This window comes from Piliocolobus tephrosceles, chromosome 2 (assembly GCF_002776525.5).
Source record: "Piliocolobus tephrosceles isolate RC106 chromosome 2, ASM277652v3, whole genome shotgun sequence".
Taxonomy (NCBI): domain Eukaryota; kingdom Metazoa; phylum Chordata; class Mammalia; order Primates; family Cercopithecidae; genus Piliocolobus; species Piliocolobus tephrosceles.
In genome coordinates, this window is record NC_045435.1 from 37,940,780 (window position 1) to 37,956,045 (window position 15,266).

At 37.4% G+C, this 15,266-nt stretch overlaps 1 protein-coding gene across 1 annotated transcript in view; it reads left to right on the forward strand.

Annotated features, from left to right (window-relative positions):
- The window catches only part of EAF2 (ELL associated factor 2), a 57,943-nt gene that overhangs the window by 13,609 nt on the left and 29,068 nt on the right, over positions 1-15,266 (forward strand). Inside the window, exons 3-4 of the mRNA XM_023214527.2 lie at positions 5,288-5,424; positions 7,789-7,934. Coding sequence (XP_023070295.1) covers positions 5,288-5,424; positions 7,789-7,934 — 283 coding nt within the window. The remainder of the gene's footprint in view (positions 1-5,287; positions 5,425-7,788; positions 7,935-15,266) is intronic.

Genomic DNA, 15,266 nt, shown 5'->3' on the forward strand with positions numbered 1-15,266 from the left:
ATAGTGGGCATTTACAAATCTCTCTTCCTTACAAACAATTCTCCATGATTGCTATAAAATTTCAAAGTGTTGAATTTTGAAAGAAAAAGTTTTACTTACTTTGACTGTTAAGATTTGTCATTGGTGCTGAGATTGGCATATTTTTAGCATTGACTCTTTATCTAACGGGGTACTTCTGTGAGCTTTTATGAAATAGCCCACTGGAAACTTTTAACTATCTATTATTCAGGCAATGCATTTCTAGTGGTTATGTATAATTTAACCCTCAAAACCTATACTTACGAGGCTCCTATATGTATGAGGGGTACTCCAGATGACCCTCTTGGGCAAAGTCCCTTTCCAAATGAACCTGGTCTGGTTTTCTCCAATGGGTTTACTTAGCCGATATAGGAAAATAGCCCACTACGTTCTTAAAATCTCATTTGATTTTAGGACCAGAGTCCTATTTTAACACCCTTTTATATTTTCTAATGAAGTATATATTTGATTATTACAAAATAACATTGTTGTCCTATTTTAGTGTTTTGAAGCTTAAGTGCCTACTTCTCTGATATATATATCCACCTTTCTTTCTTTTGTGTATTCATAGAATCTTAGTGTCTCTTCCTTTTATTTAGCTGACATTTACATAGCTACCTTTACTTTCTTTCTTTTGTGTATTCATAGAATCTTAGTGTCTCTTCCTTTTGTTTAGCTGGCATTTTGTATGAAGTATATATTTTGTTAATATAATATGCTGTTTTATTTTTAAACCCAGTTTGACACTTTCTGTTTTTATTGGGAGAATACTGTCTATTCAGTCTATTCACATTTAGTTCAAAATTTATATACTTGATTTTTATTTATCTTATAGTTTATTAGTTTTTAAATATTTGTTGTTTCTCCTTTTATATTCTTTATTAGTTTTACCAACCATTTCTTTTTTTCCCTTTGTCTTTGTTTTGTTTTGTTTTGTTTTTTTTCATTACTTTTTGAAATTACTCTTGTTACTTTGGGAGTAGTAGTATACTTTTCCATTCCATTGATTATTTTCTTTTCCTGGTGTTCATAATGAGGCATATGATTTTATTTTCTTATACGAAAGCTGAGGTCCTCCATTATTTTCCGACCTCTATCAAGTGAGATTTTTAGAATACATTTATTATCTCTTAATAATAAGACTTTTTTCTCCTCCCTTCCACTTTTCTTTCTTTCCACCTCAGCCAAACACCTAAGTTTTTGCCAAGATATTGTATTACATTATAGAATGTCTTCATGTCAAGAATACTTATTTAGCTCTTACATTATACTATTCTTATCCTTCATTTTTTTTTTTTTTTTTTTTTTTTTTTTTGTGATGGAGTCTTACTCTGTCACCCAGGCTGGAGTGCAGTGGCACGATCTCGGCTCACTGCAACCTCCACCTCCTGGGTTTGAGCAATTCTCCTGCCTCAGCCTCCCAAGTAGCTGGGATTACAGGTGCCTGCCACCATGTATTTTGTATTTTTAAGAGATGGGGGTTCACCATGTTGACCAGACTGGTCTCAAACTCCTAACCTCAGATGATCCACCTGCCTCGGCCTCCCAAAGTGCTGGAATTGCAGGCGTGAGCCACTGTGCCCGGCCAAGTCTATTCTTATCCATTTAAACTTAGGAATATATAAATAGCCAGATTCCTTTTATCACTTCTTTTACTTGTATTTATATTTTCTCTTCATTTCCCTATGTTGAGGTGTTGGTTCTAATTCCTCTGTTGTATGGTTAAGAGTCCTTTCATTCCCTCAAATAACATATGCACTCACTTATTTTATTTTATTTATTTTTTAGAGACAAGATTTCATTCTGACGCTTAGGCTGGAGTGCAGTGACACAATTATAGCCCACTGCAGCTTCAAACTCCTGGGCTCAAGCAATCCTCCTGCCTCAGCCTTCCAAGCAGCTAGGACTACAAATGTGCACCACCACGCCCAGCTAATTTTTAAATTTTTTTGTAAAGACAGGTTGTCCCCATGTTGCCCAGGCTGGTCGGAAACTCCTGGGCTCAAGTGATCCCCCAACCTTAGCCATCTAAAATGGTGGGATTACATGCATGAGTCACCATGTATGGCCCACTCACTTATTTTATATTTTATTTTTTATAGTTTTGTCTTTTGGTTGACCATCCTAAGTCGGTCATTCATGTAAACCAATTATAAGCAATTCTGTGTGGTTTGTAAACAGTGATAAATTGAGAAAGTTGGAGAGTGGATGAGAAGATCATGGAGGGTCCATGTGCAGGTTTATGGAATATGGCTTTTATCCTGAATACATAGTTTTTTAAGCACAGAAAGATTTTTAAGCATGGGAACAATATGATTAGATTTGCCTGTCCACAGAATGGGGAACAAAATTGGAAAGAGAGTAGGGAGGAGAATAACGATAAACTAGGTGAATGACAATTGAAGGGGTATAATCACAGTGAACATGGAGCTGATAGGAGGTATTCAATATTTTTTTAGAGACAATGATAGTTCATATGCTTAGTAGTTGTCTGGTACTTTAATAGTTGCCTTTTTGGGGTATTGAATAAGGGAATGGACAGAAACTGAAGCTTAAAAGTTAGGAATGGTACTCAATTCAATGAGGGAGAAAGTTTACATTTATAAAATTTGTTCAAAATGTAGATGGCAGGTGTAGAGATTATGAAAGATTTGTTTCATGTGTTACTTATAACCAGAAATTGTCTATATTGTTCCTATTTAACATTCATTGAATATTTATAAAGGTCTTGGTGCTTCTTCAGGTGCTGAGAACAATTTTTTAAAAATTAATGATTAGTTCTTATTTTCAGGAGCTCAGAGAACAATAATACACTGTAATTTTTAGATGTATTCCATTCTAATTAAGACTATAGGTATCATTAAGAAGAATATATTGCACAAATCTCTTATCAACTGTAATTTGGAGTCCTTAGGTAACTATTTTGGGATATCTTACTTGTTTCAGTTAACACGTCTGAAAAATCTACTTACCAGCCAAGTAGACCTACTTTGTTTTGTTATGATCATGCTCCTGACTCTCCAACTTACTGGGGCTTCAACTAAGCGCTCCACATCTAACCATTTTAGAGCTAGCCCAGACATATCTTCATTTATGTGTTGTGCATTCTTGATTTTCTGTAGATTACTTTAGTCTTTGGGAGAGGTAAAAAACCCACAAACAACTGTTCCTTTATTTTACATTTATCATTTTCCCTCCATACCTTCAGAAATCTCTAAACTACCGATCTTTTATGGCATTTTCAATTACCAAATTTATCTTATACTCCTCCTAGTGGTCATTTAGTAAATCTCTAATGATTAACTTTATGATACACCCCTCAGGCCTTTTAGAAGTCATCCTTTTCTAACCTAACAGTACTATTTTATTATTTTTGTAATATTTGACAAAATTATTATGATAAATCCATTAAAAATTTAATGTACTTTTACAAACTTCAAAGACAAACATACACAAATAATTGTTTAGAAATACATATATGTAGGATAAAGCAAAAAGTGACAAACATAAAATTCCTTCAGGTTTGATGGGGCAGGGACAAAAGATATGGGAGGAGCATGTAAGTAGATGTAGTTTATTAGTAATGATCTAGGTTTCTTTCATGGCCAACAGAATAGTATAATGAATGACATGTACCCATCACTGAGCTTTAACAATTATCAACATTTTGCTAATTTTTTTTTTTTAAATCTAGTGTCTTACCACTTTTTTTTCTTGGCATATTTTATAGCAAATCCCAGACAATGCATCATTTCATCAATGCTTACTTATGTATCTCTAACTGATAAGGACATTTCTACCTTTATCTAAGCACCACGCTATTGTCACAAATAACATAATTAATAATAACACTTCATCCATAGTCACAATTTTGTGATGATCTCAAAAACGTGTTTTTACAGACATTTGTCTGTAAAATGTCCTAACTAGAATCCAAATAAGATTTCTACATTGTATTTGAATATTATATTTCTTGTCTCTTTTATTCTTTAAAAGTCCCTTCCTTTTCTCTACACCCCTTTTTAAATTTATCTTTTTTAGAGACAGGGTCTCAGTGTGTTGCCCAGGTGGGAGTGCAGTGGCTATTCACAGGTGTGATTATGTTACACTAAAGCCTAGAACTCCTGGCTTCAAGCTGTCCTCCTGCTTCAGCACCCATCCTCCACAAGTAGCTGGTACTACAGTGCCTGCACCTGGTTCTCTTTCCTTTTTTAATGCCATTGGTTTGTTGGAAAAACTGTATTATCTGTACAAGAGAATACACCTACATTCTGGACTTCAAATTACTTCTATATGGATGTATTTAACTTGTTCCTCTATTCCTTCTGTTTTCTATAAAATGGTAGTTATATATCTAAGGGCAGGCTGGATTACAGATTATTTGGGGTTTGATAAGAATTAAAATCTTTGGGGTTTTTGTGTGGTTTTTGGCAAGAATGTTTTATGGATGGCACTGTGTACTTTCATATTGCATCATTAAGCACATAATGTCTGCTTATCTTACCTTTAATGATGCTAAAATTAATTAGTGGGTTTAGTGTAAGAGGTGTTCCTTAATATGCAGAGGGAGGTACTACTTTAAGAAAATGCCAGATTTTAAAAATTAAACTTACAATGCAATAAGAAAGAAGATGAGGAGGCTGGGCACAGTGGCTCATGTCTATAATCACAGCACTTCAGTAGACTGAGATTGCTTGAGGTCAGGAGTTTGAGACCAGCTTGACCAACATGGTGAAACCCCATCTCTACTAAAAATATAAAAATTAGCTGGGCGTGGTTGTCCACGCCTATAGTCCTAGCTACTCTGGAGGCTGAGGCAGGAGAATCACTTCAACCGGGGAGGTGGAGGTTACAGTGAGCAGAGATCATGCCACTGCACTCTAGCCCAGGCAACAGACTAAGACTCTGTCTCAAAAAAAAGGAATAGAAAATATGATTCAAAGCTCTGTTTTCTTATTCATAAAATACATTGGTTGTATTCGAATTGAATCTCAATTGCTCATTATAGGCCAGTGAAACAAATCTTTACTGTCCCAAGGTAAGTACCTCCTTTCTTCCCTTTCCTCAAGGACAGCAGCTTTGAGATTTCAGCCTATCTTCATCTGTCTTTTTTATTACACTCTTTGGATTCAGGGTAGTAAATTTAGGTAGTTTATGGATGACTTGAAGTATAACATAGAAAGAGAAGCACAGAATCAAGATTTCAAAGGCCTTCCCAACTGAATTCCTATGATAAATTTTGAGTAATAATAATTAACTTTTTAAACAGGGTTCAACTCCACCAGTAACTGTTTTCAAAGGTTCAAAAAAACCTTACTTAAAAGAATGCATTTTGATTATTAACCATGATACTGGAGAATGTCGACTAGAAAAACTCAGCAGCAACATCACTGTAAAAAAAACAAGGTATGTGGTTTAATGAAATAAATTATAAACATAAATTTCTAAGGAAATGTCAGGAAAAAATTTACTATATTAAGTCACATTATAATGTAAGGTTTATTTATGTGTGATACAAAAATGTTTTAATCTTTTTCTAAGTTTAAATTTGGTGCGGGCGCCTGTAGTCCCAGCTACTCAGGAGGCTGAGGCGGGAGAATGGCGTAAACCCGAGAGGCGGAGCTTGCATTGAGCTGAGATCGGTCACTGCACTCCAGCCTGGGCGACAGAGTGAGAGTCCATATAAAAAAAAAAAAAAAAAAAAAAAAAAAAAATTGGTAGAGATCCTAAGCCAAAAGCTTTTTACCACATCACCCTGTGATATATAAAAGCTTGTTTTGCTTCTAAGTGCTTTCTATAGGTATAGATATACTTTTTATCCCATTGTAGATACTTCTGTATAACTAGATTGAAGGGAGCCATTATACATTCTCTAAAATAATTTCGTCTTCATTAGTAAAAATTTATTGAGTACCTATGATGTGTAAGGTACTAGAAAAAGGAAAGTTTGCTCTGCAAACGCCTCAAAACTTCTGCGTTTTATTCAGGTAAACAGACTAAAAAGTCAATAGGAGAATATACCCATTTCAAATCCTTTTTGGAAACAGGTAAGACATTACTTACCATGTAATATAAGGATATTTGCTCTAAAAGCCATACAAATAGTATAGACAAAAATTGCTCTAGGAATTAAGAAAAAGGAGAAGTAATTGTAGATCGGAACATTCAGGGAGGACTTTTTGATGTACCTTAAGGGAGGTTAGGATCATAAGAATTACCTTGGGTGCTTGTTAAAAATTAGTTCCCGAATCCAACCTTAAATCAAGGAAGGATCCTGGGAAACTATTTTTTAATATCACCTCACCTTTACCATCCATGCCCTGCTGTGATTCACACCAGAAGAAAGTTTGTGAAATACGATTTAATTGATTAGAGAGGAGATAAGGGTGTAAGCCAAGTTTGAAGGCAGGAATATATCTGACTTATTCAGGGCCAATGAGTAAGACCTATTTGAACGGAGCAGAGGTTTGTCTCTGTACCCGTGTATATGTTTTGGAAAGTAGGGGGCGATATTGATATTGGGCTAGAGGTAAGGTTGTAATTTCGTTGGTTGAGGTTAGTGCCATCAATATCAACTAAGAAATTAGGACATTATCTTGCTGATAGTGGTTACATATAAAAGTCTTTTTAACCAGGGATTGGCATGTTTAGAGTTTTGTTTTAAAACATTAATTCAGTAGAAAAGCGGAGTAAATGAAACAATGCAGGAATCAGAAAAATGTATAAACCAGGATTTTTGAGATCAGGAATGAAGAGAAAAGTGAGGTTCTAAAGACTCTGAAGGAAGAACTGACAGGATTTGGTGACTGGAAATAGGAGAGGCAAAAATCAAGTATACTTTTGTTATACACTCTTCCTAAAGATGTTGAGAGAAAAGTATATGAATCTCCTTTATTATCATGCCCGTCTGAAGTTATGAATGGAAACTGTAGAAGTGATTAATTTTAACAGAAATGATAATCTTAGAACTTAGGGAATATATCGTACCTGTTATACACTTATATTTTTCCTTTTATTTTAGTCATTTGTGAATATCTTATCTGTTCAATTTAAGCAATGGCTTTTTTTTTTTTTTTTTTTTTTTGGTGGTTGTTTTATTTATTTTTAAATAGAGATGGGGGGGTCTCGTTATATTGCCCAGGCTGGTCTTGAACTCCTGGCCTCAAGCCATCCTCCTTCCTCAGCCTCCCAAAGTGCTGGGATTACAGGCATGAGCCACTGCACCAGCCTGGATTTTTGTTTTTGTTTTTGTTTTATGAGACAAGGTCTCACTCTGTCACCCAGGCTGGAGTGCAGTGGCGCAATCATAGCTTACTGCAGCTTCAAACTCCTGGGCTCAAATGATCCTCCCACAGCCTCCTGAGTAGCTGAGGTTACAGGTGTGCATCATCATGCCCAGCTAATATTTTTATTATTTTTATACAGACAGAGTCTCACTATGTTGACCAGGTTCGTCTTGAATTCCTGGCCTCAAGTAATCCTCCCACTTTGGCCTCCCAATATGCTGGGATTACAGGCATGAGCCACCAAGTCTGGCACTGGTTTTGTTTTTGTTCTTCTTTGTATCCCTCAATGGACATGTGTATCACAGAAATAGAACTTGACAAGTACGTATTAAATTATGAACTAAATTAATGTTTTAATTATGGAATATTACTCTAAAAGATGTTTAGGAAAAGAATAAGGGGTCAGTTTTAGTAACTTTGTAAGTTGAAATTTTTGTTACATTGCTGTCATACCTGTTTCAATATTTGGTATTCTTAATTGCAGAGTTGAAGGAAGCAGTAAAATTCAGTATCGTAAAGAACAACAGCCACAACAAATGTGGAATTCGGCCAGGACTCCCAATCTTGTAAAACATTCTCCATCTGAAGATAAAATGTCCCCAGCATCTCCAATAGATGATATTGAAAGAGGTAAAATCTAAGTGTATATAACATCCCTTTATAAGAGATAATTAAGAAATATTAAGGCCAGGCACGGTGGCTCACACTTGTAATTCCAGCACTTCGGGAGGCCGAGGTGGGTGGATCATAAGGTCAGTAGTTCAAGACCAGCCTGGCCAACATGGTGAAACCCCATCTCTACTAAAAATACAAAAATTAGCTGGGCATGGTGGTGCACACCTAGAGTCCCAGCTACTCGGGAGGCTGACACAGAAGAATCACTTGAACCTGGGAGGTGGAGGATGCAGTGAGCTGAGATTGCACCACTGCACTCCAGCCTGGGTGACAGAGCAAGACTCTGTCTCAAAAAAACAAAACAAAAAAAAAAAGAAATGCTAAATGAATTTTTTCATTTTAATTAACAGTGGTACTAATTATAAACGTTTACCAAGAGGATAATATTTTCTGTAATTACGCATTTTTCTGGGGTAAGGATGTAGCTTATGATTTTTAGTTTTATGCAAGCAATATCCATGTAAGAGAATTTGTATCATTTTATTTATTTTTTTATTACATCTTAAGTTCTGGGGTGCATGTGCACAACGTGCAGGTTTGTTACATATGTATACATGTGCCATGTTGGTGTGCTGCACCCAGTAACTCCTCATTTATATTAGGTATATCTCCTAGTGCTATCCCTCCCTGCTCCCTCTACTCCACAACAGGCCCGGTGTGTGATGTTCCCCTTTCTGTGTCCAAGTGTTCTCATTGTTCAATTCCCAACTATGAATGAGAACATGTAGTGTTTCGTTTTCTATCCTTGCGACAGTTTGCTGAGAATGATGGTTTCCAGCTGCATTCATGTCCCTACAAAGGACATGAACTCATCCTTTTTTATGGTTACATAGTATTCCATGGTGTATATGTGCCACATTTTCTTAATTCAGTCTGTCATTGATGGACATTTGGGTTGGTTCCAAGTCTTTGCTATTGTGAATAGTGCCGCAATAAACATACATGTGCATGTGTCTTTATAGCAGCATGATTTATAATCTTTTGGGTATATACCCAGTAATGGCATGGCTGAGTCAAATGGTATATCTAGTTCTGGATCCTTGAGGAATCACCATACTCTCTTCCACAACGGTTGAACTAGTTTACAGTCCTACCAACGGTGTAAAAGTGTTCCTATTTCTCCACATCCTCTCTAGCACCTGTTGTTTCCTGCCTTTTTAATGATTGCCATTCTAACTGGTGTGAGATGGTATCTCATTGTGGTTTTGATTTGCATTTCTCTGATTACCAGTGATGATGAGCATTTCTTCATGTGTCTGTCGGCTGCAGAAACGTCTTCTTCCGAGAAGTGTCTGTTCATATCCTTTGCTCACTTTTTGATGGGGTTGTTGGTTTTTTTCTTGTAAATTTGTTTAAGTTCTTTGTAGATTCTGGATATTAGCCCTTTGTCAGATGAGTAGATTGCAAACATTTTCTCCCATTCTGTAGGTTGCCTATTCACTCTGATGTTAGTTTTTTTTGTTTGTTTGTTTTTGTTTTTTGCTGTGTAGAAGCTCTTTAGTTTAATTAGATCCCATTTGTCTATTTCAGCTTTTGTTGGCATTGCTTTTGATGTTTTAGTCATGAAGTCCTTGCCCATGCTTATGTCCTGAATTGTATTGTCTAGGTTTTCTTCTAGGGTTTTTATGGTTTTAGGTCTACCATTTAAGTCTTTAATCCATCTTGAATTCATTTTTGTATAAGGTGTAAGGAAAGGATCCAGTTTCAGTTTTCTACATATGGCTAGCCAGTTTTCCCAGCACCATTTATTAAATGGGGAATCCTTTCCCCATTGCTTGTTTTTGTCAGGTTTGTCAAAGATCAGATGCTTGTAGATGTGTGGTGTTATTTCTGAGGCCTCTGTTCTGTTCCATTGGTCTATATATGTGTTTTGGTACCGTACCAGTACCATGCTGTTTTGGTTATTGTAGCCTTGTAGTATAGCTTGAAGTCAGGTAGTGTGACGCCTCCAGTTTTGTTCTTTTTGCTTAGGATTGTCTTGGCAATGTGGGCTCTTTTTTGTGTTCATATGATATTAAAATAGTTTTTTTCCCAATTCGCTGAAGAAAGCCATTGGTAGCTTGATGGGGATGGCATTGAATCTATAAATTACCTTGGGCAGTATGGCCATTTTCACAATATTGACTCTTCCTATCCATGAGCATGGAATGTTCTTCCATTTGTTTGTGTCCTCTTTTATTTTGTTGAGCAATGATTTGTAGTTCTCTTTGAAGAGGTCCTTCATATCCCTTGTAAGTTGGATTCCTAGGTATTTTATTTTCTTTGTAGCGATTGTGAATGGGAGTTCAGTCATGATTTGGCTCTGTTTGTCCATTATTGGTGTATAGGAATGCTTGTGATTTTTGCCCATTGATTTTGTATCCTGAGATTTTGCTGAAGTTGCTTATCAGCTTAAGGAGATTTTGGGCTGAGACTATGGGGTTTTCTAAATATACAATCATGTCATCTACCAACAGGGATAATTTGACTTCCACTTTTCCTAATCGAATACCCTTTATTTCTTTCTCTTGCCTGATTGCCCTGGCCAGATCTTCCAACACTATGTTAAATAAGAGTGCTGAAAGAGAGCATCCCTGTCTTGTGCCTGTTTTCAAATAGAATGCTTCCAGTTTTTTGCCCATTCAGTATGATATTGGCTGTGGGTTTATCATAAATAGCTCTTATTATTTTGAGATACGTTCCATCAATACCTAGTTTATTGAGAGTTTTCAGCATGAAGGGCTGTTGAATTTTGTCAAAGGCCTTTTCTACATCTGTTGAGATAATCATGTGGTTTTTGTCGTTGGTTCTGTTTATGCAATGGATTACATTTATTGATTTGTGTATGTTGAACCAGCCTTGCATCCCAGGGATGAAGCCAACTTGATCATGATGAATAAGCTTTTTGATGTGCTGCTGGATTCAATTTGCCAGTATTTTATTGAGGATTTTTGCATCGATGTTCACCAGGGATACTGGTCTAAAATTCTCTTTTTTTGTTGTGTCTCTGCCAGACTTTGGTATCAGGATGATGCTGGCCTCATAAAATGAGTTAGGGAGGATTCCTCTTTTTCTATTGCTTTGAATAGTTTCAGAAAGAATGATACCAGTTCTTCTTTGTACCTCTGGTAGATTTCGGCTGTGAATCCATCTGGTCCTGGCTTTTTTTGGGGGGTTTGTAAGCTATTAATTATTGCCTCAATTTCAGAACCTGTTATCGATCTATTCAGAGATTCAACTTCTTCCTGGTTTAGTCTTGGGAGGGTGTATGTGTCCAGGAATTTATCCATTTCTTCTAGATTTTCTAGTTTATTTGCATAGACGTGTTCACAGTATTCTCTGATGGTAGTGTGTATTTCTGTGGGATTGGTGGCGATATCCCCTTTATCATTTTTTATTGTGTCTATTTGATTCTTCTCTCTTTTCTTCTTTATTAGTCTTGCTAGCAGTCTATCAATTCTGTTGATCTTTTCAACAAACCAGTTCCTGGATTCACTGATGTTTTTCAAGAGTTTTTTGTGTCTCTGTCTCCTTCAGTTTTGCTCTGATATTAGTTATTTCTTGCCTTCTGCTAGCTTTTAAATTTGTTTGCTCTTGCTTCTCTAGTTCTTTTAATGATGACTAGAACTTTTTTAAAGGGTGTTGATTTTAGATCTGTCCTGCTTTCTCTTGTGGGCATTTAGTGCTATAAATTTCACTCTACACATTGCTTTAAATGTGTCCCAGAGATTCTGGTAGGTTGTGTCTTTGTTCTCATTGGTTTCAAAGAACATCTTCAATTCTGCCTTCATTTCGTTATTTACCCAGTAGTCACTCAGGAGCAGGTTGTTCAGTTTCCATGTAGTTATGTGGTTTTCAGTGAGTTTCTTAATCCTGAGTTCTAATTTGATTGCACTATGGTCTGAGAGACAGTTTGTTGTGATTTCTGTTATTTTACATTTGCTGAGGAGTGCTTTACTTCCAACTATGTGGTCACTTTTGGAATAAGTGTGATGTGGTGCTGAGAAGAATGTATATTCTGTTGATTTGGGGTAGAGAGTTCTGTGGATGTTTATTAGGTCTGCTTGGTGCAGAGCTGAGTTCATGTCCTGGATATCCTTGTTAACCTTCTGTCTCATTGATCTGTCTAATATTGACAGTGGGTGTTAAAGTCTCTCATTATTATTGTGTGAGAGTCTAAGTCTCTTTGTAGGTCTCTAAGGACTTGCTTTATGAATCTGGATGCTCCTGTATTACGTGCATATATATTTAGGATAGTTGGATCTTCTTGTTGAATTGATCCCTTTACCATTATGCAGTAGTCTTCCTTGTCTCTTTTGATCTTTGATGGTTTAAAGTCTGTTTTATCAGAGACTAGGATTGCAACCCCTGCTTTTTTTTTGTTTTCCATTTGCTTGGTAGATTTTCCTCCATCCCTTTATTTTGAGCCTATGTGTGTCTCCTGAATACAGCACACTGATTGGTCTTGACTTTTTATCCAATTTGCCAGCCTGTGTCTTTTAACTGGAGCATTTAGCTTATTTACATTTAAGGTTAACATTGTTATGTGTGTAATGTTGATCCTGTCATTATGATGTTAGCTGGTTATTTTGTTTGTTAGTTGATGCAGTTTCTTTCTAGCATTGATGGTCTTTACAATTTGGCATGTTTTTGTAGTGGCGGGTACCGGTTGTTCCTTTCCATGTTTAGTGCTACCTTCAGGAGCTCTTGTAAGGCAGGTCTGGTGATGACAAAATCTCTCAACATTTGCTTGTCTGTAAAGGATTTTATTTCTCCTTCACTTATAAAGCTTAGTCTGGCTGAATATGAAATTCTGGGTTGAAAATTCTTTCCTTTAGGAATGTTGAATATTGGCCCCCACTCTCTTCTGGCTTGTAGAGTTTCTGCCGAGAGATCTGCTGTTAGTCTGATGGACTTCCCTTTGTGGGTAACCTGACCTTTCTCTGGCTGCCCTTAACATTTTTTCCTTCATTTCAACTTTGGTGAATCTGACCATTATGTGTCTTGGAGTTGCTCTTCTCAAGGAGTATCTTTGTGGTGTTCTCTGTATTTCCTGAATTTGGATGTTGGCCTCCATTGCTAGGTTGAGGAAGTTCTCCTGGATAATATCCTGAAGAGTGTTTTCCAACTTGGTTCCGTTTTTCCCGTTACTTTCAGGTACACCAATCAGACGTAGATTTGGTCTTTTCACATAGTCCCGTATTTCTTGGAGGCTTTGTTTCTTTTTACACTTTTTTCTTTAAACTTCTCACTTCGTTTCATTCATTTGATCTTCAATCACTGATACCCTTTCTTCCACTTGATCTGATTAGCTACTGAAGCTTGTGGAAGCATCATGTAGTTCTCATGCCATGGTTTTTAGCTCCATCAGGTCATTTAAGGTCTTCTCTACGCTGTTTTTTCTAGTTAGTCATTCATCTAATCTTTTTTCAAGGTTTTTAGCTTCTTTGCAATGGGTTTGAACATCCTCCTTTAGCTTGGAGAAGTTTGTTATTACTGATGGTCTGAAGCCTTCTTCTCTGAACTCATCAAAGTCATTCTCTGTCCAGCTTTGTTCCATTGCTGGTGAGGAGTTGCATTCCTTTGGAGGGGAAGAGGCACTCCGATTTTTAGAATTTTGAGGTTTTCTGCTCTGGTTTCTGCCCATCTTTGTGGTTTTATCTACCTTTGGTCTTTGACAATGGTGATGTACAGATGGGGTTTTGGTGTGGATGTCCTTTCTGTTTGTTAGTTTTCCTTCTAACAGTCAGGACCCTCAGCTGCAGATCTGTTGGAGTTTGCTGGAGGTCCACTCCAGACCCTGTTTGCCTGGGTATCACCAGCGGAGGCTGCAGAGCAGCAAATATTGCAGAAGGGCAAATGTTGCTGCCTGATCCTTCCTCTGGAAGCTTTGTCTCAGAGGGGCACCTGGCTGTATGAGGTGTCAGTCAGCCCCTACTGGGAGGTGTCTCCCAGTTAGGCTATTCAGGGGTCAGGGACCCACTTTAGGCAGTCTGTCCATTCTCAGATCTCAAACTCTGTGCTGGGAGAACCAGTACTCTCTTTAAAGCTGTCAGACAGAGACGTTTAAATCTGCAGCAGTTTCTACTGCCTTTCGTTCAGCTATGCCCTGCCCCCAGAGGTGGAGTCTACAGAGGCAGGCAGGCCTCCTTGAAATGCAGTGGGCTCCACCCGGTTCATGCCTCCAGGCCGCTTTGTTTACCTATTCAGGCCTCAGCAATGGCAGATACCCCTCCCCCAGCCTCGCTGCTGCCTTGCAGTTTGATCTCAGACTGCTGTGCTAGCAGTGAGCGAGGCTCCATGGGTGTGGGACCCTCTGAACCAGGTGTGGGATATAATCTCCTGGTATACCATTTGCTAAGACCGTTGGAAAAGCGCAGTATTAGGGGTGGGAGTGTCCCGATTTTCCAGGTACTGTCTGTCACGGCTTCCCTTTGCTAGGAAAGGGAATTCGCCGACCCCTTGCACTTTCTGGGTGAGGCGATGCCCTGCCCTGCTTCGACTCACACTCTGTGGGCTGTACCCACTGTCCAACAAGCCCTGGTGAGATGAACCTGGTACCTCAGCTGGAAATGCAGAAATCACCCATCTTCTGCGTGGCTCACACTGGGAGCTGTAGACTGGAACTGTTCCTATTCAGCCATCATGGAACCTCCCCTTGTATCATTCTAAATTACTATTCAGGGTAAAAAAAAATGACTCTTTAGAAATATATAACTGGAGTTTTCTTCTTTTGGGCAATTGTGATGACTCAAATTCAATTCTTCACAGCATCTTCCTATCAAAATGTTTATGTATGGCCAGATTGTAGATATTTAAGGTGTCACCAATTCCATAGGGAAATGAGGAAATACAGTAAGCAGAATAAGCAAGCACCTTTTTCTGAATTGCTGCTTACTTCTCAGAAGGGAGGTAATTTTAGGGAAGTACATACAGTCCTTTTGTAAGTAAGAAAACTTAAATCTCCAATTTTTTTTCTAGCTGCAATGTGGGTTATCAATGTTGTAGTAATTGTGGCTGCAGTGAGACCCTGGTCACTAAAGTATATTTGCTTCTACACTTTGCCTTCTTAAAATTTGCACATAGCCATCCAATTTCATTGTTTTCTTCTAAGCCCAGTAGAGTATTCATTCTCTAATTGATTAGTAGCTCCTATACAAACAATAAAAAAGACAAGTTCAGAACCCTTGGTGGTACAAGGGGTCATGAATTTTATTTTTTTTACATCATACCTGCTTCCAAATGGATTTGAATTATGATATCTTCATATACATGAATACAATAAAATATTGGTACAAAAAATGAAGA